Source organism: Apodemus sylvaticus, chromosome 16 (assembly GCF_947179515.1).
Source record: "Apodemus sylvaticus chromosome 16, mApoSyl1.1, whole genome shotgun sequence".
NCBI lineage: Eukaryota > Metazoa > Chordata > Mammalia > Rodentia > Muridae > Apodemus > Apodemus sylvaticus.
Window position 1 is genome coordinate 67700088 of NC_067487.1, and position 16741 is coordinate 67716828.

Below are 16741 nucleotides of genomic sequence, written 5' to 3' on the forward strand. Positions count from 1 at the left end.
ATAGAACACAACTTACTGTTTGGGAGCTGGAGAGATGAATCAGTGCTAAAAATGATAAAGTGTTCCCTTTTCTTCTTTTTTCATTCCTTCCTCCCCTTTCTTGTTCTCTCTCTCTCTCTCTCTCTCTCTCTCTCTCTCTCTCTCTCTCTCTCTCCTCTTTCTCTTTGAGGCAGGGTCTCACTGTGTAGTACTGGCTGTCCTGGAACTTACTGTGTAAATGACACTAGTCTTGAATTTATAGAGATAATCTGCCTCTGCCTCCCAAGTACTGGGATTAAATGTGTGCTGCCCATACTTGGCATATACTACCCTTTCACGGAGGACTTAGATTCAGTCCTTAGAATCTAATTCAGGTAGTTTCCAACTTCCTATAACTCCAGCCCCAGGAGATCCCATGCCCTTTCCTGGACTCAGCGGGCACTAGCACTCACATGGGTAAATACCCACACATAGCACACATACACACAGACACAACTTAAAATGGTACAAATCTTGGACCAGGTGTGGGGGTGAGCACCTTAATCCCAGGGCTTGGGAGGTAGAAGCAGGTGGCTCTCTGAGTCTGAAGCTGGCCTGGTCTACATAAAGGAGTTCCAGGACAGTCAGGGCTATGTAAAGAGATCTCTCAGAAAAAAAAAATCTATATCTTGATATCCTTAAAAAATAAATAAAACTTTGTTTTAATTTGCCTGAGGTTTTAAATATATATGCATGAAACACACATTGTTTTTTGCAGTGTCCGATTTTCTTAAGCTTTAAAGAAACTGTAAAGTCTGTGATCATGCATGGTGCTCATAGGTTCCAGGTGTCACTCTCCTGCCGTCTAACTCTCCGTACTCCAATCTTCCTAATGGCATTGCCAGCGTGCCATCCCTGAGGGCCCCCTGTTCCTGTCTCTCTGTCCCCGCAGCTTTATGACTGCAGGCTTGGCCCAGGGAACCTCTCTGACTGGAGTCTCCCTCATCCCCAGGCTTGGTTGAGATCCTGACCTTCAGGGCACTGCCTCTGTCTTCCTGAAGGGTTGAACGTGACAGCCTTGAGATGGGAGTTTCACCGAGTGAAACTTGATTTTGGAGAAATGAGATGTGGGGAAGAAGCTGGCAGACACGTTCTCCATTCTTGCATAATTCCAGGCACTTTCCTGAGGGTGATTTTTTCACCCTCAGTGTCTCCTAGGTGGGGCGTGGAGGAAGCCCTGAGCGTGTTAAGTCCTGAGTGGGTGTGTGCTGTTGATGTGAGCCGGCCAAGTCAAAGACCAATCTCTCATCACTACGGGAGTGTCAAAACTCATGGGGACGGCATCCTTAGATTTAAGTGTTTATGCTGACATAGCCTTCTCCCATGGTGTGAGAAAAGCGCTCACCATAGCCTTCTCCCATGATGCACAGCGTTTTTTCTGGGATGCATAGCTACTCCCTGGGATATTTACTACTTGAAGACTTCTTTCCTATAGAGACAGATCCTCCTGAGATTAGGCGACCCTGTCGCCTTGCTCAGATGTATAATGAACACAGTAAGGCTTCCAAGGCTGCAATGGCTTCCCGTCGGAGCCCAGACCCTGACTCCGCCTTTTCCATCTGACCCTGCCTTTTCCATGTTGGTGTACCCTTGCGTTTGCCATTCTCTTGCTGCTTAAGTCAAGTCAATTCTAGGAGCCATGTAGCCCGTGGCAACCCTACCGACGCCAGGACCTTTGGGCATCTTGGCAGTTGTAAAATCAGAATATGATATAAAGCGCCATGCAGGGCGATAAAGGCAAATGCAGACAAGCACTGTGCAGACTTTCCCTAAGAAAGCAGAAGAAATTGGGCTGGAGAGATGATTGAAGGCTCAGTGGTTAAGAGCACTGACTATGCCGGCGGTGGTGGCGCACACCTTTAATTCCAGCACTTGGGAGGCAGAGGCAGGCAGATTTCTGAGTTCGAAGCCAGCCTGGTCTACAGAGTGAGTTCCAGGACAGCCAGGGCTATACTGAGAAACCCTGTCTCGAAAAAAACAAAAAATAAATAAATAAATAAAAACAGAGAGAGAGAGAGCACTGACTACTTGTGATGGTTTGAATAACCCTGGCCCACTATTAGGAGGTGTGGCCTTGTTGAAGAAAGTGTGTCACTGTGAGTGTGGGCTCTAAGACCTTCCTTCATCCTAGCTCCCTGGAAGCCAGTCTTCTGTTTGCCTTTTGAACAATATGTAGAATGCTCAGCTTCTCCTGCACCATGCCTGCCTGGATGCTGCCATGCTCCTGCCTTGATGATAGTGGTCTGAACCTTTAAGCCAACCCCCAATAAGTGCTGTCCTTATAAGAGTTGCCTTGGTTATGATGTCTATTCACAACAGTAAATCCTGAGTTCAATTCCCAGCGATCACATGGTGGCTCACAACCATTTGTAATGGGATCTGATGCTCCCTTCTGGTGTGTCTGAAGAGAGCTACAGTATATATATATATATATATATATATATATATATATATATATATATGCATACACACACATAATAATTAAATAAATCTTTAAAAAAGAAAGAAAAACTTGCTGCTCAGTTGCATGAAAAAAGTAGACACTTCAGATTTCCAGATTCATGTTGTTTGTTTGTTTCCTTTGATATATAATTTTGCTATTTTGCCCAAATAACCTCAAATTTGAGGTTTTCTTGCCTCAGGATCCTATGTCATGGATGGCCACCACCAGAAACCAGCTTGTCTCAGCTTTTAGCTGAGCTCATATACTTTTTTTTTTTTTTTTTTTTTTTTTTTTTTTTTTTTTGGTTTTTCAAGACAGGGTTTCTCTGTGTAGCCCTGGCTGTCCTGGAACTCACTTTGTAGACCAGGCTGGCCTCGCACTCAGAAATCCGTCCACCTCTGCCTCCCAAGTGCTGGGATTACAGGCGTGTGCCACCACCGCCCGGCAAGCTCATATACTTCTTAAGTGGCCTTGGCCCATGATAAATTATGACAAAGGTCGCCAAGGTCCCATTCTTCTTGAGTTGGCTCCATGCAGAGGCCGAGCAAGGCTTTACTACCAGCAGTCGGCCACTTCTGTCCAGCTCACCTGTCCTTGAACAACCATTGCTGCAGGAGGGACCCTGGTTTGACTTCTTGCTTTGAGGTCTGACGATAGGTTGTTGACCCCTCTGTTCAACTCAGTCTCCTTTATTCCCTCAGTGATGTTCATCTATAAACACCTACATTCTTCACTCTTGTGGCTTGCCTCCCAGAGAGCCTGCCGCCACAGGAGATACTAAAAGTGGTCCCAGAGAACAGGGAGGAAGGTGGATTTGGAGACTGATCACTTGCCTTCAAGCTGATTGCCACAAATACTCTCATTCTTTTTATTTTGTTTTTTTTTTTGTTGTTGTTGTTTTATTATTTGAGTAAGGGTCATACTATATAGACTTGGTGGACCTGGAACTCATGTAGACCAGGCCAGGCTCAAACTCACAAAGATCTGCCTGCCTTTGCCTCTCAGGGCTAGGATTAAAGGAATGCACTATCATACCCCATTAAGCACCAAATTCTTAATGATAAATCAAACATCAGCGTTCTTAATAAAAGATGATAGTCCTTAGGCGACCAAAAGAGGTGGCTCGGCTATTGAGTACTTGCTTTTCTTTAAGAGATCTAAGATTTGGCTCCTAGAATTCACATGGCAACTTATAACCATTTTAAACTTCAGTTCTAGGGAAACCTTTACCTCTTTCTGGTCTTCTTGGGTACCAGGCACAGATGGTGCTTACACATAGAAGCAGACAGAACACTCATAATGTGGTTTGTGAATGGTTTGGAAAGTATGGATTCTGCCAGGCCTGGTGGAGCATGCACTTACTATCAGCATTTGGGAGGTAGAGGTAGGCAGAGCTACATAAGCAGGTTTCAGACCAGCTAGGCCTACGGAATAACACCGGCAGGGCCTGATGCCCTCCCTAGCAAAGGGGGAAAAAGAAAGCAAGCAAGAAAAGAAAAAACGTGGATCCATGGATCCTTCCTTACCGAGGTTGACCTAATGACCTTCTAAGATGAGCTCCTGTGTATCATTAACATTTGAGAAGTTTGTGGTTGGTAGCTAGCAGACTATTGCATGAGATCCTTTCCTTTTTGTCTGGAAGGGCTCCCTCCAGCACCCCCCCCATAGGAATAAATATTTTATTCCTATGAGGTTGTGTTTCCTGTTCCCAGAATCTCAGCCAGCACCAAAAATCAAGCCACTTATACAGTATGTAGTCTACAGATGCAAAATATCATAATATCCAACTGGAGGCCACTTTACAAATGTATTATAAACTGTCTTCTGTAGAACTGGCTGGCTAGGTGCAGATTTAGCTTGGTATGCTGTGACCCAGCTCACAGGCAATATCCTGAAAGGCTGAGTCTACCACCCTCCAGGCAACGGTATAGAGGAGCAGTTTTCAGCCTGTGGGCTGTGACCCTTTAGGGGCTGAGCGGCTCTTTCACAAGGGTTGCCTAAGACAATGGGAAAGCCATGGATATTTACATTATAATTGGTGGCAGTAGTAAAATTACAGTTATGAAGTAGCAATGAAAATATGATTGGGGGTCACCACAACGTGAGGAACTATATTATAGGGTCACAGCTTTAGGAAGGCAGAAATCTACCAGCATAAACAATGAATTATAGACATTTATAAGGCATTATGTTCCCAGTAGGAAGAATACATGAGTCTGAGAATCAAGAGACAGAAGAATGGCCTCATCCCATACACTCTTGGAGACCGGCAGGAGCTCACCACAGTTCTGGATTCTTCGGGGTTAGGTGTCTTGGGATTTACTTTTGCCTGGGACACAGCAAAGGACCTTGGTCTTGAAGGCAGCATCTTCCACTGGACATTTTGAGTTCTGTCAACTAGGACAAGATAAAGGATCAGTGTGTCATGAGAAGAGGCTTTGCCTGAGCATGAGTTTGCTGGAAGGAGAAACGCAGGACTGAAGTGATGGGCTGGGCTGTCTGCCCCTGGTGGCTGCTTTGTTTTGTTTTGTGAGACAAGGTCTCATGTAGCTTAGACTGGCCTCAAATTCACCATGTAGTGTAGAGGTATCTTAATCCAGCACCTTGACTACTCTGGCTGGAATATAGACAGGTCCTTAGTACACACCTTTAATCCCTCTGGCTGGAATACAGACATATTTTAGTACACACCTTTGATCCCAAACAATGAAGGTTAAATGAGTTTGTAGAAGGAAGCACCATTGTTTGAAAGTGACGTCTAATTGAGAGGAAGACAAAGGGGTGAATCAGAGAAAGATTTGACAGAATGGGAGAAGCCCAACTCTCACAAAAACAGAGAAAAGAGAGGATGCTTAAGAGAGCAGTACAGAGAGAAAGTGAGAGAGGGCAGATTTAGTGGCAGTTGTAGAGAGATAGGTTGCAGGGGGAGAACAAGCTAGACACAGGTGAAGACAGAGTGCGCCAGAAGAAGGCGAAGGAGCCAGAAGATTGGAACAGATTGTCAAAGATAGTACGAGCCCAGGCAATTCAGCCAGAAGCTGGAAGAAGCCAATTTGAATCTGTCAGTGTGGAGGGGAGTTTTGAATAAGAACAGCTGAGTTGACCAGTCAGCCAGAGTTCAGAAATATCTAGAAAGGGTGTATTATTCAGCCTTAAGTCTCAGAGGCTGAAAACATTCTAGGCCTAGATAAGATTGTATGGAGGCTAGACACTTCCAGGACTAGGCCTAGGTTAGCAGACAGAGGCAGTAAGCCTCTGAGATGACAAAACCGTCAGGCAAATAAAAGTTACATTTACAATGTAGTTGAGGCCAACCTGAAACTCCTGATCCTCCGGCCAAGTGCCAAGATTACAGGCTTATGACACTGTGCCTGCTTAATTATAACATGTATGGTGATGTAATAATGGTAATGACATACGAACAAAATTACCAGGATTCAGACCTCTCAAGAATGAGGATTTTGGACCTTGTAACCAGGCGAGCAACTGATGCTAGCAGGGAGAACAGGGGACTTTGGAATGCAGAATGGAGAAGACAGTGAGTTAGGTATGTCTGTGAAAGCAATTGGAGTCATAGAGGTTGTAGTTTATCCTAACCTCCTTTTAAAAATATTTCGCTTCAAATCAGGAGGCTTACTATTTGGGGGAAGCAGCTCCCCAAATGCCTTTATGAGACAGCCATGTGGCTCACAGGGCTGTGCTGGGGTAGATATGAAGACGTACAAATCAAGTCCTCCTTCAAGAAAGGGAGGTGGGGCAGGGGCAGGGGCAGGGGCGGGGCTTCATGTCTGAGACAAGCCTAGTCTACATGGCCAGAGTACTACAGTGAGATCCTGTTTCAAAATAAATAAGTGTATACATAAAGAGATAAATGGTAAATTAGGACTCTCTTCCTCACAGCTACCAGAGGAAGATATGGTGGTTCACGTCCATAATTTCAGGAAGGTTGAGGTAGGAGGTGGGCAAGTTTGAGACCAGTCTCAGCTAAGTAGTAAGACTGAGTAAGACTCAAATTAACTAAGCATCAGAAACAAGGGTTGACCCCAGCTATAAGAAGTGACCACTGACAGTACTCAGCAGTTAGGGTCTTCTTGAGCCAATTTCAAGTTTCATGTCATGCTTTTCTCGGGGTAGGCCTCCTATGACCAAGCAAGGCTTCACTGTGTTCATTAGAGATGGACCCTGAGAGTCACACTTTGCTTTGTAGCTTCGCACGTTTCACCACGTAAGGCACTAAATCCTACTTAGATCTCTTTTCCTTTATAGATCTCACTTACCCTTTAAGTCCCAGTTTCTTTTCAGGGTCTGTTTCTGTGAAAATCTAGTGTGGCTGGCTGTCAGCGAATTTAGAACCTGCTCCCTCAACTAGTCATTCACTCTCCTCCCATTGAGACTAATCCAGAGTTCCTGTTCTCTCACATACAGAGTTAAAGTTACTCATCCTTTTCATACCTGCCTTGCACGGCATTGTGAGGATAAATTGTATAAGGAAATGCTATGCTTCTTGAAAAATCACAAACTACTAGAGTTTCTATTTAAAGACCTAAAGTGTTAAAGTAGTTCCTGGATTACCAAACGATCCTCTATAGTTTTCAAGCCTTTTCAAAGTTGCCGTGGTATGTGTGCACTTTTTCTGTAGTTTTACCTATTCCCAGGGAGTAATTTATACACTTGACAATCAGATATAGACCCAAATAGAGAATTCTAGAGTACTACAGTAACGTGTCATGGGAATTCGTTTCGTTTCTTTTCATTTCGAGGATAACAATGACTAAGATAGGGGAAACTTGAAACATCGCGACTTCCCATTTGAAAAAGCACAGTAGCAAGAATGTTAGGAGAAAATGCTTAACACCTGTGTAAACATGAATCCACTTTCCCCTTGATGGTTTGTGATAAGATTCAATTTTATAGTTGTAGATAAATATTACAATTAATACACGTACATCAAATGTTGTTCTATTTTGTGTGAGGAAGACTAACCTTGTGGCTCAGACTGGCCACAGGAGGCAATCCTGCCCCAGACTTCCAGATGGTAAAATTATAGGTCTAGCTACCAAGCCTGGCATAGATATCTTTTAGACATATTTAGCATGCATAAATACGTCTGCAGGTTTATACATGTGTATATATAAAATGTACTGAATAAAGAGAGCTGGTGATTTCAAACTCTATCAGAAAAAAAAAATAAACTGCCTTTCCCCCCACCCCCCAACATCTTAGTGAGACTGCAATGATCCACACTACTCTCTGAGTTTTGCCATGCAGCCCAAAGATGACAAGAAGAAGAAAGATGCCAAAAAGTCGGCCAAAAAAGACAAAGACCCAGTAAATGAATCTGGTGGCAAGGCCAAAAAGAAGTGGTCCAAAGATGACGTTCAGGACAAGCTGAACAACCTCGTCCTGTTTGACAATGTTATACACGACAAACTCTGTAAGGAAGTTCCCAACTGTACGCTTATTACTGCAGCTGTGGTCTCTGAGAGACTGAAGACTCGAGGTTCCTTGGCCAGGGCAGCCCTTCAGGAGCTGCTTAGTAAAGAACTTATCAAACTGGCTTCAAAGCACAGAGCCCAAGTAATTTGCACCAGAAACACAGGGTGGAGACGCCCCAGCTGCTGGTAAAGATGCATGAACAGATTCAATCAACTGTACATTTGTGAAAATAAAACTTTATTGAATCAAAAAACAACAAAACAACAAAACCAAAAAAGGAAAAAAAAAAAAAAACCCAAGCAGTCATCTGTTTATCAAAAGGACAATTTTTCTATAACATTACTGTTTGTATTGCTGAAGACTCCAATTTGCAGTGGGTTTTTTCCTTCAGTATTTTATTTATTTATTTTTGTGTTGCTGGAGATTGAATTCAAGACTTCAGGCATGCTCTGTAAGCACCCCAAGCACTGAGTTACAGCCCCAGACCTCTCTTCTCTTCTCTTCTCTTCTCTCTTCTTTTCTCTTCTCTTCTCCTCTTTTCTTTTCTCTTCTCTCTTCTCCTCCTCCTTCCTCTCTTTCCCTCTATTCCTCTTCCTCCCCGTCTCTGGTAGTCTGGAGCTCTTCCTGTAGAGCAGCTGGCTGTAAACTCCCAGAGATCTGACTGCCTCTTCCTACGAGTTCTGGAATTCAAGGGGTGGGCCACCACACTCAGCTCTCTTTCCATATTTTTATCGGTATATTTTTGATTTGCATGGGAGAGCTGACACATATGTACAATTACAAGCCCTGAAAATACAAATTTCATTATAAGAATTCCAAAAGGTTGAAGTCATTTTTTAATTTTTCCTGAATCTTTGTGTGTGTGTGTGTGTGTGTGTGTGTGTGTGTGTGTTTAATCCAACAACAGGCCTGGGTTTCAAGGCAGATGTGTAAGGTTTAAAATGTTCAGCCAAGAGATGGATCGAAAACTTTTGACTATCAATTTAGATGTCAGGTCAATACAAAACTGTGTAGCTGACAATGTGAAAGTGACCCAGATGATTTTCACATATTTTAGAAATGCGGCTTAAGGTAAAAGAACTAATTTCTATTATACATTACTGTGGTGCACCTGACTGGGACACTGACAGGAAAGATGACATCAATAATATAAAATGGATTGTAAACCTACCAGACAATGTCAGGAATGTTTCAACATAGTTTAGTATGAATAATTAGATTTTTATGGCTTGTTTTTGAAACAAGGTCTTTTGTAGCCCCGGCTGGCCTTGAATTCCCATATCTTCTTGCCTCTACTCACCAAGTGTTGGGATTATAGTCATACACTGCCTTGCCAGGCTGATAAAAACTTTTTGTTTGTGCTTTTTGGGAACTCTGATAACTGAATAGAACTTCAAAACTTTAGTGCAGCCACTGCCCAAAGAGATTCTCAGAGCAGTTCACAATGAGGAAAGCAGGAGCAATAAAAGATGGATAAAATGAGACGGATGTTCTCACTCTTTAGGACATGAATGACTTTTCCTACTGTTTTAGGATTCTCATGAGTTGTCTTTGCACACTTGCCTATCTTAAATTGTGTCTGAAGGATGCCAGGGGAGAATGGAACCTTTTGGCTTAGCCTTGTAAAGTAGGGCAGAGTTCCTGGACTGTTTTGGGTACGTTCTGAACAGCTGTCGATCCAGAATGACTCAGGGTGAAGGAGGACTACATAAGGGTCCCAGAACAAAGTCTCAGTGTCCCTCTGCCTTTGCTCCTCTCTCCCGGGGTTCAAAGCTACCAGTGCGGCCCGGCAGAGCAGTCTCTCCTGCAGAAAAGCGTCACCCCGCAGCAACAAACTCCGGGCCGGGAAAAGGGGGGCGGGGCTGGGGCCCCGGAGCGCGGCTGCGCGCAGGCGCTGCTGGGGGACGCGGAGGGGGGCGGGACGCGCGCCGCCGCCGCCGCCGCCGCTACCGCCGCGTCAGCAGCGTGCCGCACGTGCCCGTGTTTACGTCCCTCGTGGAGCCGCAGACGTCACAGCCGAATGGCAACATTGTGGCGATGCTGAGACTCGAGGTTTAGGAGTCTGCGTTCTGGTTCTGGCTGGCTCGGCGCGGGTGGCGGGAGGCAGAGAGGCAGCCCGGAGGTAGGCCCCGGCGAGCGGCGGACGCGCGCCCCGGTGCCTCCGCACTCAGTCCCGCGGCTTCGCGCAGGCGGGTCCGGCGGCCCAGGGCCCCGCGCTGCCGCAGCGAGCGGCTTGTAAACAGATCCGGCCGCACGTGACCATGTGAACTACCTGCTCCGGGCCGCGTATTGTCTCTTCTGCGAGTCGCGCCACAAAGGAGCCGGTGGATGTGCGGCCGGCGGCGCTAAGATGGCTGAAGGCGCCCGGCAAGGGTGAGCTGGGGGCGCGGCCACCGCGGAGACTCGGCCGGGCGGCCCCCCTCGGTCAGGCCCCGGAGCTACCATGTCGTTCGCGCTGGAGGAGACACTCGAGTCCGACTGGGTGGCGGTGCGGCCCCACGTATTCGACGAGCGCGAGAAGCACAAGTTTGTGTTCATTGTCGCCTGGAACGAGATCGAAGGCAAGTTTGCTATAACCTGTCACAACCGGACGGCCCAGAGACAGAGGAGCGGTTCCCGGGAACAGGCGGGGACGCCCGCGTCTGATGGGAGTCGCGGGCCCGGCAGCCCAGCGGCCAGGGGTCGGCCCGAGGCCGCTGCCTCTGCTACGTCGCTCCGGAGCCCCGGTCCACGGAAGAGCCAGGCCCGGGCGGAGGGCGGCTCTCCGCGCAGCGCGCGCAGCCAGAGGGGGGATCCTCCTCGGGGTCCCGCTGGCAAGGGACTGGAGAGTCCTCTCCGTAGCCCCGCGCGGGCCAAGGCTAGCCCGCTCCGCCGAGGTGCGGAATCCCGAGATGCGACCGCCAGTGCCTCGCCAGTCCCGCCGGCTCCCCCGGTGTCGTCGGTGCGGGTGGTGAGTGCCTCCGGGGCGGTCTCCGAGGAGATCGAGGTCCTGGAAATGGTGAGGGAGGACGAGGCGCCACAGCCGCTCCCCGACTCGGAGCAACCGCCGTCTGCGGCTGAGCTGGAGCCTGCGGCTGAAGAATGCAGCTGGGCCGGGCTTTTCTCCTTCCAGGATCTGCGGGCCGTGCATCAGCAGCTGTGCTCAGTCAACTCCCAGCTGGAGCCGTGTCTGCCGGTGTTCCCCGAAGAGCCGTCCGGCATGTGGACGGTGCTGTTTGGGGGCGCCCCCGAGATGAGCGAGCAGGAGATCGACGCTCTATGTTACCAACTCCAGGTCTACCTGGGCCACGGCCTGGACACGTGTGGCTGGAAGATCCTTTCCCAGGTGCTGTTCACCGAGACGGATGATCCGGAGGAGTATTACGAAAGCCTCAGCGAGCTGCGGCAGAAGGGCTACGAAGAGGTGCTTCAGCGGGCCAGGAGGCGCATCCAGGAGGTGAGTGCCCAGTTCAGGCAGCGGGCCTGGCTTTGATGTCTCTCTGCCTAGGGCTGGAACCTGGGTTTGGGGTCCGCGACGTGTCTTCTATCCGCGGGAAAAGGAAGAACGGGAAGGGCTCCTGATAGGCTTTCTTATCTCAGCGATGGATCTTTGGGAAGTCTTTTTTTTTTTTTAATACCCCTCCAAAAAGTACCCAGTTTACTAAAAAATACAGGTAAAGAAGAAAGCATTTAGAAAAGCAGGTATTCTGTAAACTAAGTGAGTCTTACTCTCCCTCTAAAGTAACTTGCCCAGACATTAGTTCTTCTTTCACGCTGTCATGTTTATGAACTGAAAATAGTTGTCTTATGGGACAAAGTCGAGCCGCTTGGGTTTGCTTTGCGAGCTCTGGCAACATAGGTAGGTAGGAAATTTTACTTTTCAGTGTTTTGCGGGGCTGAAAGTGTACCACTGAACTACACCTCGGCCCTAAACTCATTGTTTAAAAAGTGTGTTGCCTTGTCCAAATGAGAATTGTCATAAATAAGATTTTAGACTAATGAAGTCTTTACAAAGAGCTCAAGTTTCACCCCTGTTTTAGAGAGTAGGAAGGTCAAGGGCAGGAATACTTTTATATGTAGTGGGAAAACTTTTAACATACTCTCTAATTCTTTAAATAACAGGAAATAAAGACTACTTATGGAGCTCTGCAGTGTATATTTACAAAGTCATACCTCTTCTGTAGAAACGTACTGAAATGTAATTTAATAAGGGGTGACTTCTAATGGACAGTGTATAGTTTTTCAAAGCAATTTACTGTTTTTGTTTTTTGTTTTTTTGTTTTTTGAGACAGGGTTTCTCTGTGCAGCCCTGGCTGTCCTGGAACTCACTCTGTAGACCAGGCTGGCTCAGAAATCGGGCTTGCCTCTGCCTCCCAAGTGCTGGGATTAAAGTGCACCTCCACTGCTCGGCAGCAATTTACTGTTTTAATGTCACAATATTCCGTGCTGGAGAGAAGCTCCTTCGTGGAGTTTTTATTCCTGACTTGGTGTCATTTGTATGTATATTTAGCCTGGTGTTAGGCCAGGAACCTGGAATGTTCTTAGTTTCTTCATAGAATATTTGCTGTTTGTCTGTGCTAGACAATTATTTCTCACAAAGTATACCATACACTCCAAATACATTTACAACTTCCTTATCAAGGCTCTTCACTCTAGTTCACACCTTTAATCCCGGCCGGCGCCCGGGCGATGTTTACCATACAGTAAATCAAAGGGAAGAAGGGCAGAGTCTGACACATCTTTCCTTCAAGACAGTTTGTCACTGGGCAGTTCTGACTGTCCTGGAACTCCCTAGTCACACCAGGCTGGCCTTGAACTTAGAAAGATCCACATGCCCCATAATGCTTCCTAGAGTTCAAGGATCAGTTTTCATTCCCCCTTTACTAGCTCACTTCGTGGAGACTTCCACTTTGATAATCTTTTTGGGCAGAGGTGACACATATGACATTCTTTTCTAGTGTTCATATTAACCTGCATTTCTTTTAAGCCTTTAAAGTAGTGTTTTATTATTCAATGATATGCATATATGGGCTGGTTTCTTTTTCTTTCTTTTTTTTTTTTTTTGTTTTTTTTTTGTTGTTTTTTTTTTTTTTTTTGTTTTTCAAGACAGGGTTTCTCTGTATAGTCCTGGCTGTCCTGGAACTCACTCTGTATAGACCAGGCTGGCCTCGAACTCAGAAATCCACCTGCCTCTGCCTCCCAAGTGCTGGGATTAAAGGCCTGGGCCACCACCACCGGGCTATGGGCTGGTTTCTTAAACTAGAAATTATAGCTACTGTTTTTCTAAACTAGAAACGTTTTATCTCTTAATTTAGAAATGTCTGGTTTCAACCTTATTGATACTTAATAAAAGGTGGTTTTCTTTCTTTAAAAATGAGCCTCCAAAAACTGAATTTTCTAGAACTCAATTTTGAGGGTTACTTTTTTTCTTTTTTAACTTCTTTAAAGATCTATCTATCTATCTATCTATCTATTTATTTATTATATGTAAGTACACTGTAGCTGTCTTGAGACACACCAGAAGAGGGCGTTGGATCTAATTAAAGATGGTTGTGAGCCACCCTGTGGTTGCTGGGATTTGAACTCAGAACCTCTGGAAGAGTAGTCAGTGCTCTTAAATGCTGAGCCATCTCTCCAGCCCCTGTTAACTTTTTTTCTAAAACACATTTTCTAAGTTAAAAATGTATTAATTAGATGTTTTATTCTCTTTAAATAAAAAAAAAATTAAAAATTAAATTAAGGTCTCATTTGGTAGCCAGAGAGGCTTGGAAACTGACAGGTAGCCCAAGTTGGCCCCAAACTCTTGATTCTATGGCTTCAGCCTCTTGAGTGCTAGACTTACAGGTGGGAGCCACCACCTATTTTATTCTCTTTAGCAGAGGTAAAAAAAAAAAAATGGAAACAGAATAATTTTTAAAGAGTCCTTTGTCTTGGGAAACAAATGTTTATTATTATAAATTCATTAACAATAAATACATAATTTTTCAGTTCTTTATGAAGTTGACTTGAGTGGTATTTTGAGAATAGCTCTCAATGATAAGAAGCAAGTTTGTCTATAATACCTGCCCAAAGTTATACTGGAAGATCCAGTTCCGTGTGGAGATTAATTAGTGTCTTCTAGGAACATGATGCTAGTGTATCAAGAACCTTTCTAAGTAATTTTCTTTTCTTTCCTTTCCTTTCCTTTCCTTTCCTTTCCTTTCCTTTCCTTTCCTTTCCTTTCCTTTCCTTTCCTTTCCTTTTCTTTTCTTTTCTTTTCTTTTCTTTTTTTCTCCTCTCCTCTCCTCACCTCTCCTCTCCTCCCTTCTCCTCCCCTCCCCTCCCCCTCCCCTCCCCTCCCTTCCCTTCTCTTTTTTTGAGACAGGGTTTCTCTGTCTCCAGGTGTAGTCCTGGCTGTCCTGAACTCTGTAGACCAGGCTGGCCTCAAACTCAGAAATCCGCCTGCCTCTGCCTCCCAAGTGCTAGGATTAAAGGAGTGCACCACTACCGCCCAGCCTCTAAGTAACTTTATGTAGGTTCTTAATGTGTCCTACTGCTCACATTCTCTGTGTTAGTGGTTTGCTTGTTTGTATCAGGGTATGTGGAGTGGTTTGTAGTATGCTAAGTGAGTGATCTGCCAGTGAGCTACAATACCTCATCCCTTGACAGTAACATGGTTGGTAAAACAGGACTCAAAGCTGTGAACAGTACAACATCTCACATCAGCCTCTCTAGAACTGAAATGCTAAACATGCTACTTTTGGGGGGGGGGTGTTAAAATCTATTTTATAGCAATCCTATGTTACTTGTATTAGTTCTGTTGAATTTATTTTTCCTATGTGGTTTAGTATTGTTTTTCAGTCAACATAGCTTGTGGAATTGGACAAAATTATTTATATTAGACATGTCTGGTAAATCACAAATGTAATAGATAATGATACTTTAAAAATGTAGTTATTTTTTATATTTTTCCTTCAATTTCCTTGAATATGTTACCTACCCTCATAGTATGACTTTTCCTAGCTATAAATTCCATATTTGTTTCTGTTCAAGATCAGTGAATTGCTTAAGGTAAGTTTTATCTCCAGTTAGGGTATTCACACAAGTTCTTTTATGTAGCAGGCAAATCCTCTACACTGAGTTACAGTTCTAGCCCTCCCATTTAAAAAAAAAAAAAGCATAGATCAGCATTGTAACATCAAGGCCTTGACAGGGTTGAAGTCCCGTTTTGCCACCACTAGTTCAGAGCAGTCAACATTAGTGGCTTAGGCATGTCCTTTTAATGTAAAGTTGTAGGTAAATATAGTTTTTATAAATTGATAAATGTAATTCTTCAAGGAAGATGCTTTTAAAAACTAGATTAAAATTCTTAGCTTTTAGATTTTGAGACAGAATACCCTTACATAGCCCAGACTGTCCTCGGATTGATGACCCACTTCCCTTAGCCTCCTGACTGGGATAATGTGGGCAGGTGTCCCAACTCTGGGCTTGTTACACTTTTACAGCAAAAAGGCGGCATAGGGGCTGGAAGAGTGGTTTATGAGTGCTTGCCGGACTTCTGAAGCCCTGGTTTCAATCTCCAGCACTGTAACCCTCCCCTAGTATCCCACACTGTAGATTCAGCACTTAAGTGGGAGGTCGGGGAGGAGGATCAGAAAGAAGTTCAAGGTTATCCACTAAATACATAGCAAGTTGAAGCCAACCTGTAATACAGGAGACTTGGCCTCATAAAAATCAGCAACATCTAGAACAAAAACTGCCGTTGTAAATTGTCTGCTCCTCTATGAAAGGCCGTGAGGCTTGGAGTTTTAATATTTGGAATAACCTTAAGATCTGATATGGGTTACCAGATCTGTAGTCTCAGCCACTCAGGAGGTGTCCGTGGGACAATCACAGGTTTAAGACCTGCCCCAGTGAACTTGAGTGAAATCCTATCAAAAACTAAAAAAAAGAGAGCTGGAAGATAGGTCAGTGGTAGAGCACTTGCCTACAGCGAGTAAAACCCTAGGTTCAAAAATAGGGGTGGGGGAGCTTAAGACGCTCTCCCATGTCTGTTTCTTACTGAAAGTTTTTGCTTATGACACACACCTTGGGGAAAATGACTGGAGATTAAATTCATGAGGATTTATAAGTTATACAATAATACAATATTATAAATTATTTTTAGATGACAGATACATTTTAAGGTCATATCCTCCTACTTAAAGCCTGTCTAAATAAAAATTTGTAGTTTTGTCTTGGAGTTTTCAATGGATTTATTGTAGTGTCTTCTGTTATGCAGCAGGAAGGCAATTTTTATATGCATATAAGTGCCATCAAGGCCTCTTTGAACAGTATAGCAGTAGATCTTTGCTGTTGGTCCAAGCTAAGGGTTGTTACTGTGCATCGGTGCTTTAAAACTTAACTTCAACCTAGATTTTGCAAGTAATTCTTGTATAATCACAGCTATTCTTCAAATAATTGATTGTGGTGTTTTAGCTCATAAGCCTCAATTATAATAGAGGCTTGTTTAAGATCTAAAATTTGGTTGGAATTTATTATTTATATGAATATTCTGAGTTCTAACATCTTTCAAGTTAAAACTATTGAGAGCAGAAAGTGCTGTTAAAAGAGGCAGTGTACAATTTAGCAGGGTTTGGAATCAGAACAGTCTGGATTTTGATTAGGACTCAGTACATCTGAAAGCATGCTTAGCTATTCAGTCTTTTGGATGAGAGGCAGAGAAATAACCAAAGGATGCCTTACAAATTAGGACTGTATGAAATTGGTAATTACCTAGCATTTACAAATATAGCTTCCATTAATAGGGCTTTGGATTGTAACTTATTAGCACCAGTTAGGTCGTGAGCTCTAAATATTCCTGGTGGACCCCACCGTGAATGCTAG

The 16741-nt window shown here is 44.6% G+C and overlaps 2 protein-coding genes across 2 annotated transcripts in view; both read left to right on the forward strand.

Moving 5' to 3' along the window:
• Positions 1 to 7723: 7723 nt before the first annotated feature.
• LOC127666550 (40S ribosomal protein S25-like) lies at positions 7724 to 8086 on the forward strand. Its single transcript, XM_052159429.1, has one exon. The coding sequence runs from the start codon at positions 7724 to 7726 to the stop codon at positions 8084 to 8086; it is 363 nt and encodes a 120-aa protein (XP_052015389.1).
• Positions 8087 to 9829: 1743 nt separating this feature from the next.
• The window catches only part of Jmy (junction mediating and regulatory protein, p53 cofactor), a 64216-nt gene continuing 57304 nt past the window's right edge, over positions 9830 to 16741 (forward strand). The window contains exon 1 of the mRNA XM_052159388.1: positions 9830 to 11333. Within this exon, the coding sequence (XP_052015348.1) occupies positions 10341 to 11333 (993 nt within the window). The 5' untranslated portion in view covers positions 9830 to 10340. The remainder of the gene's footprint in view (positions 11334 to 16741) is intronic.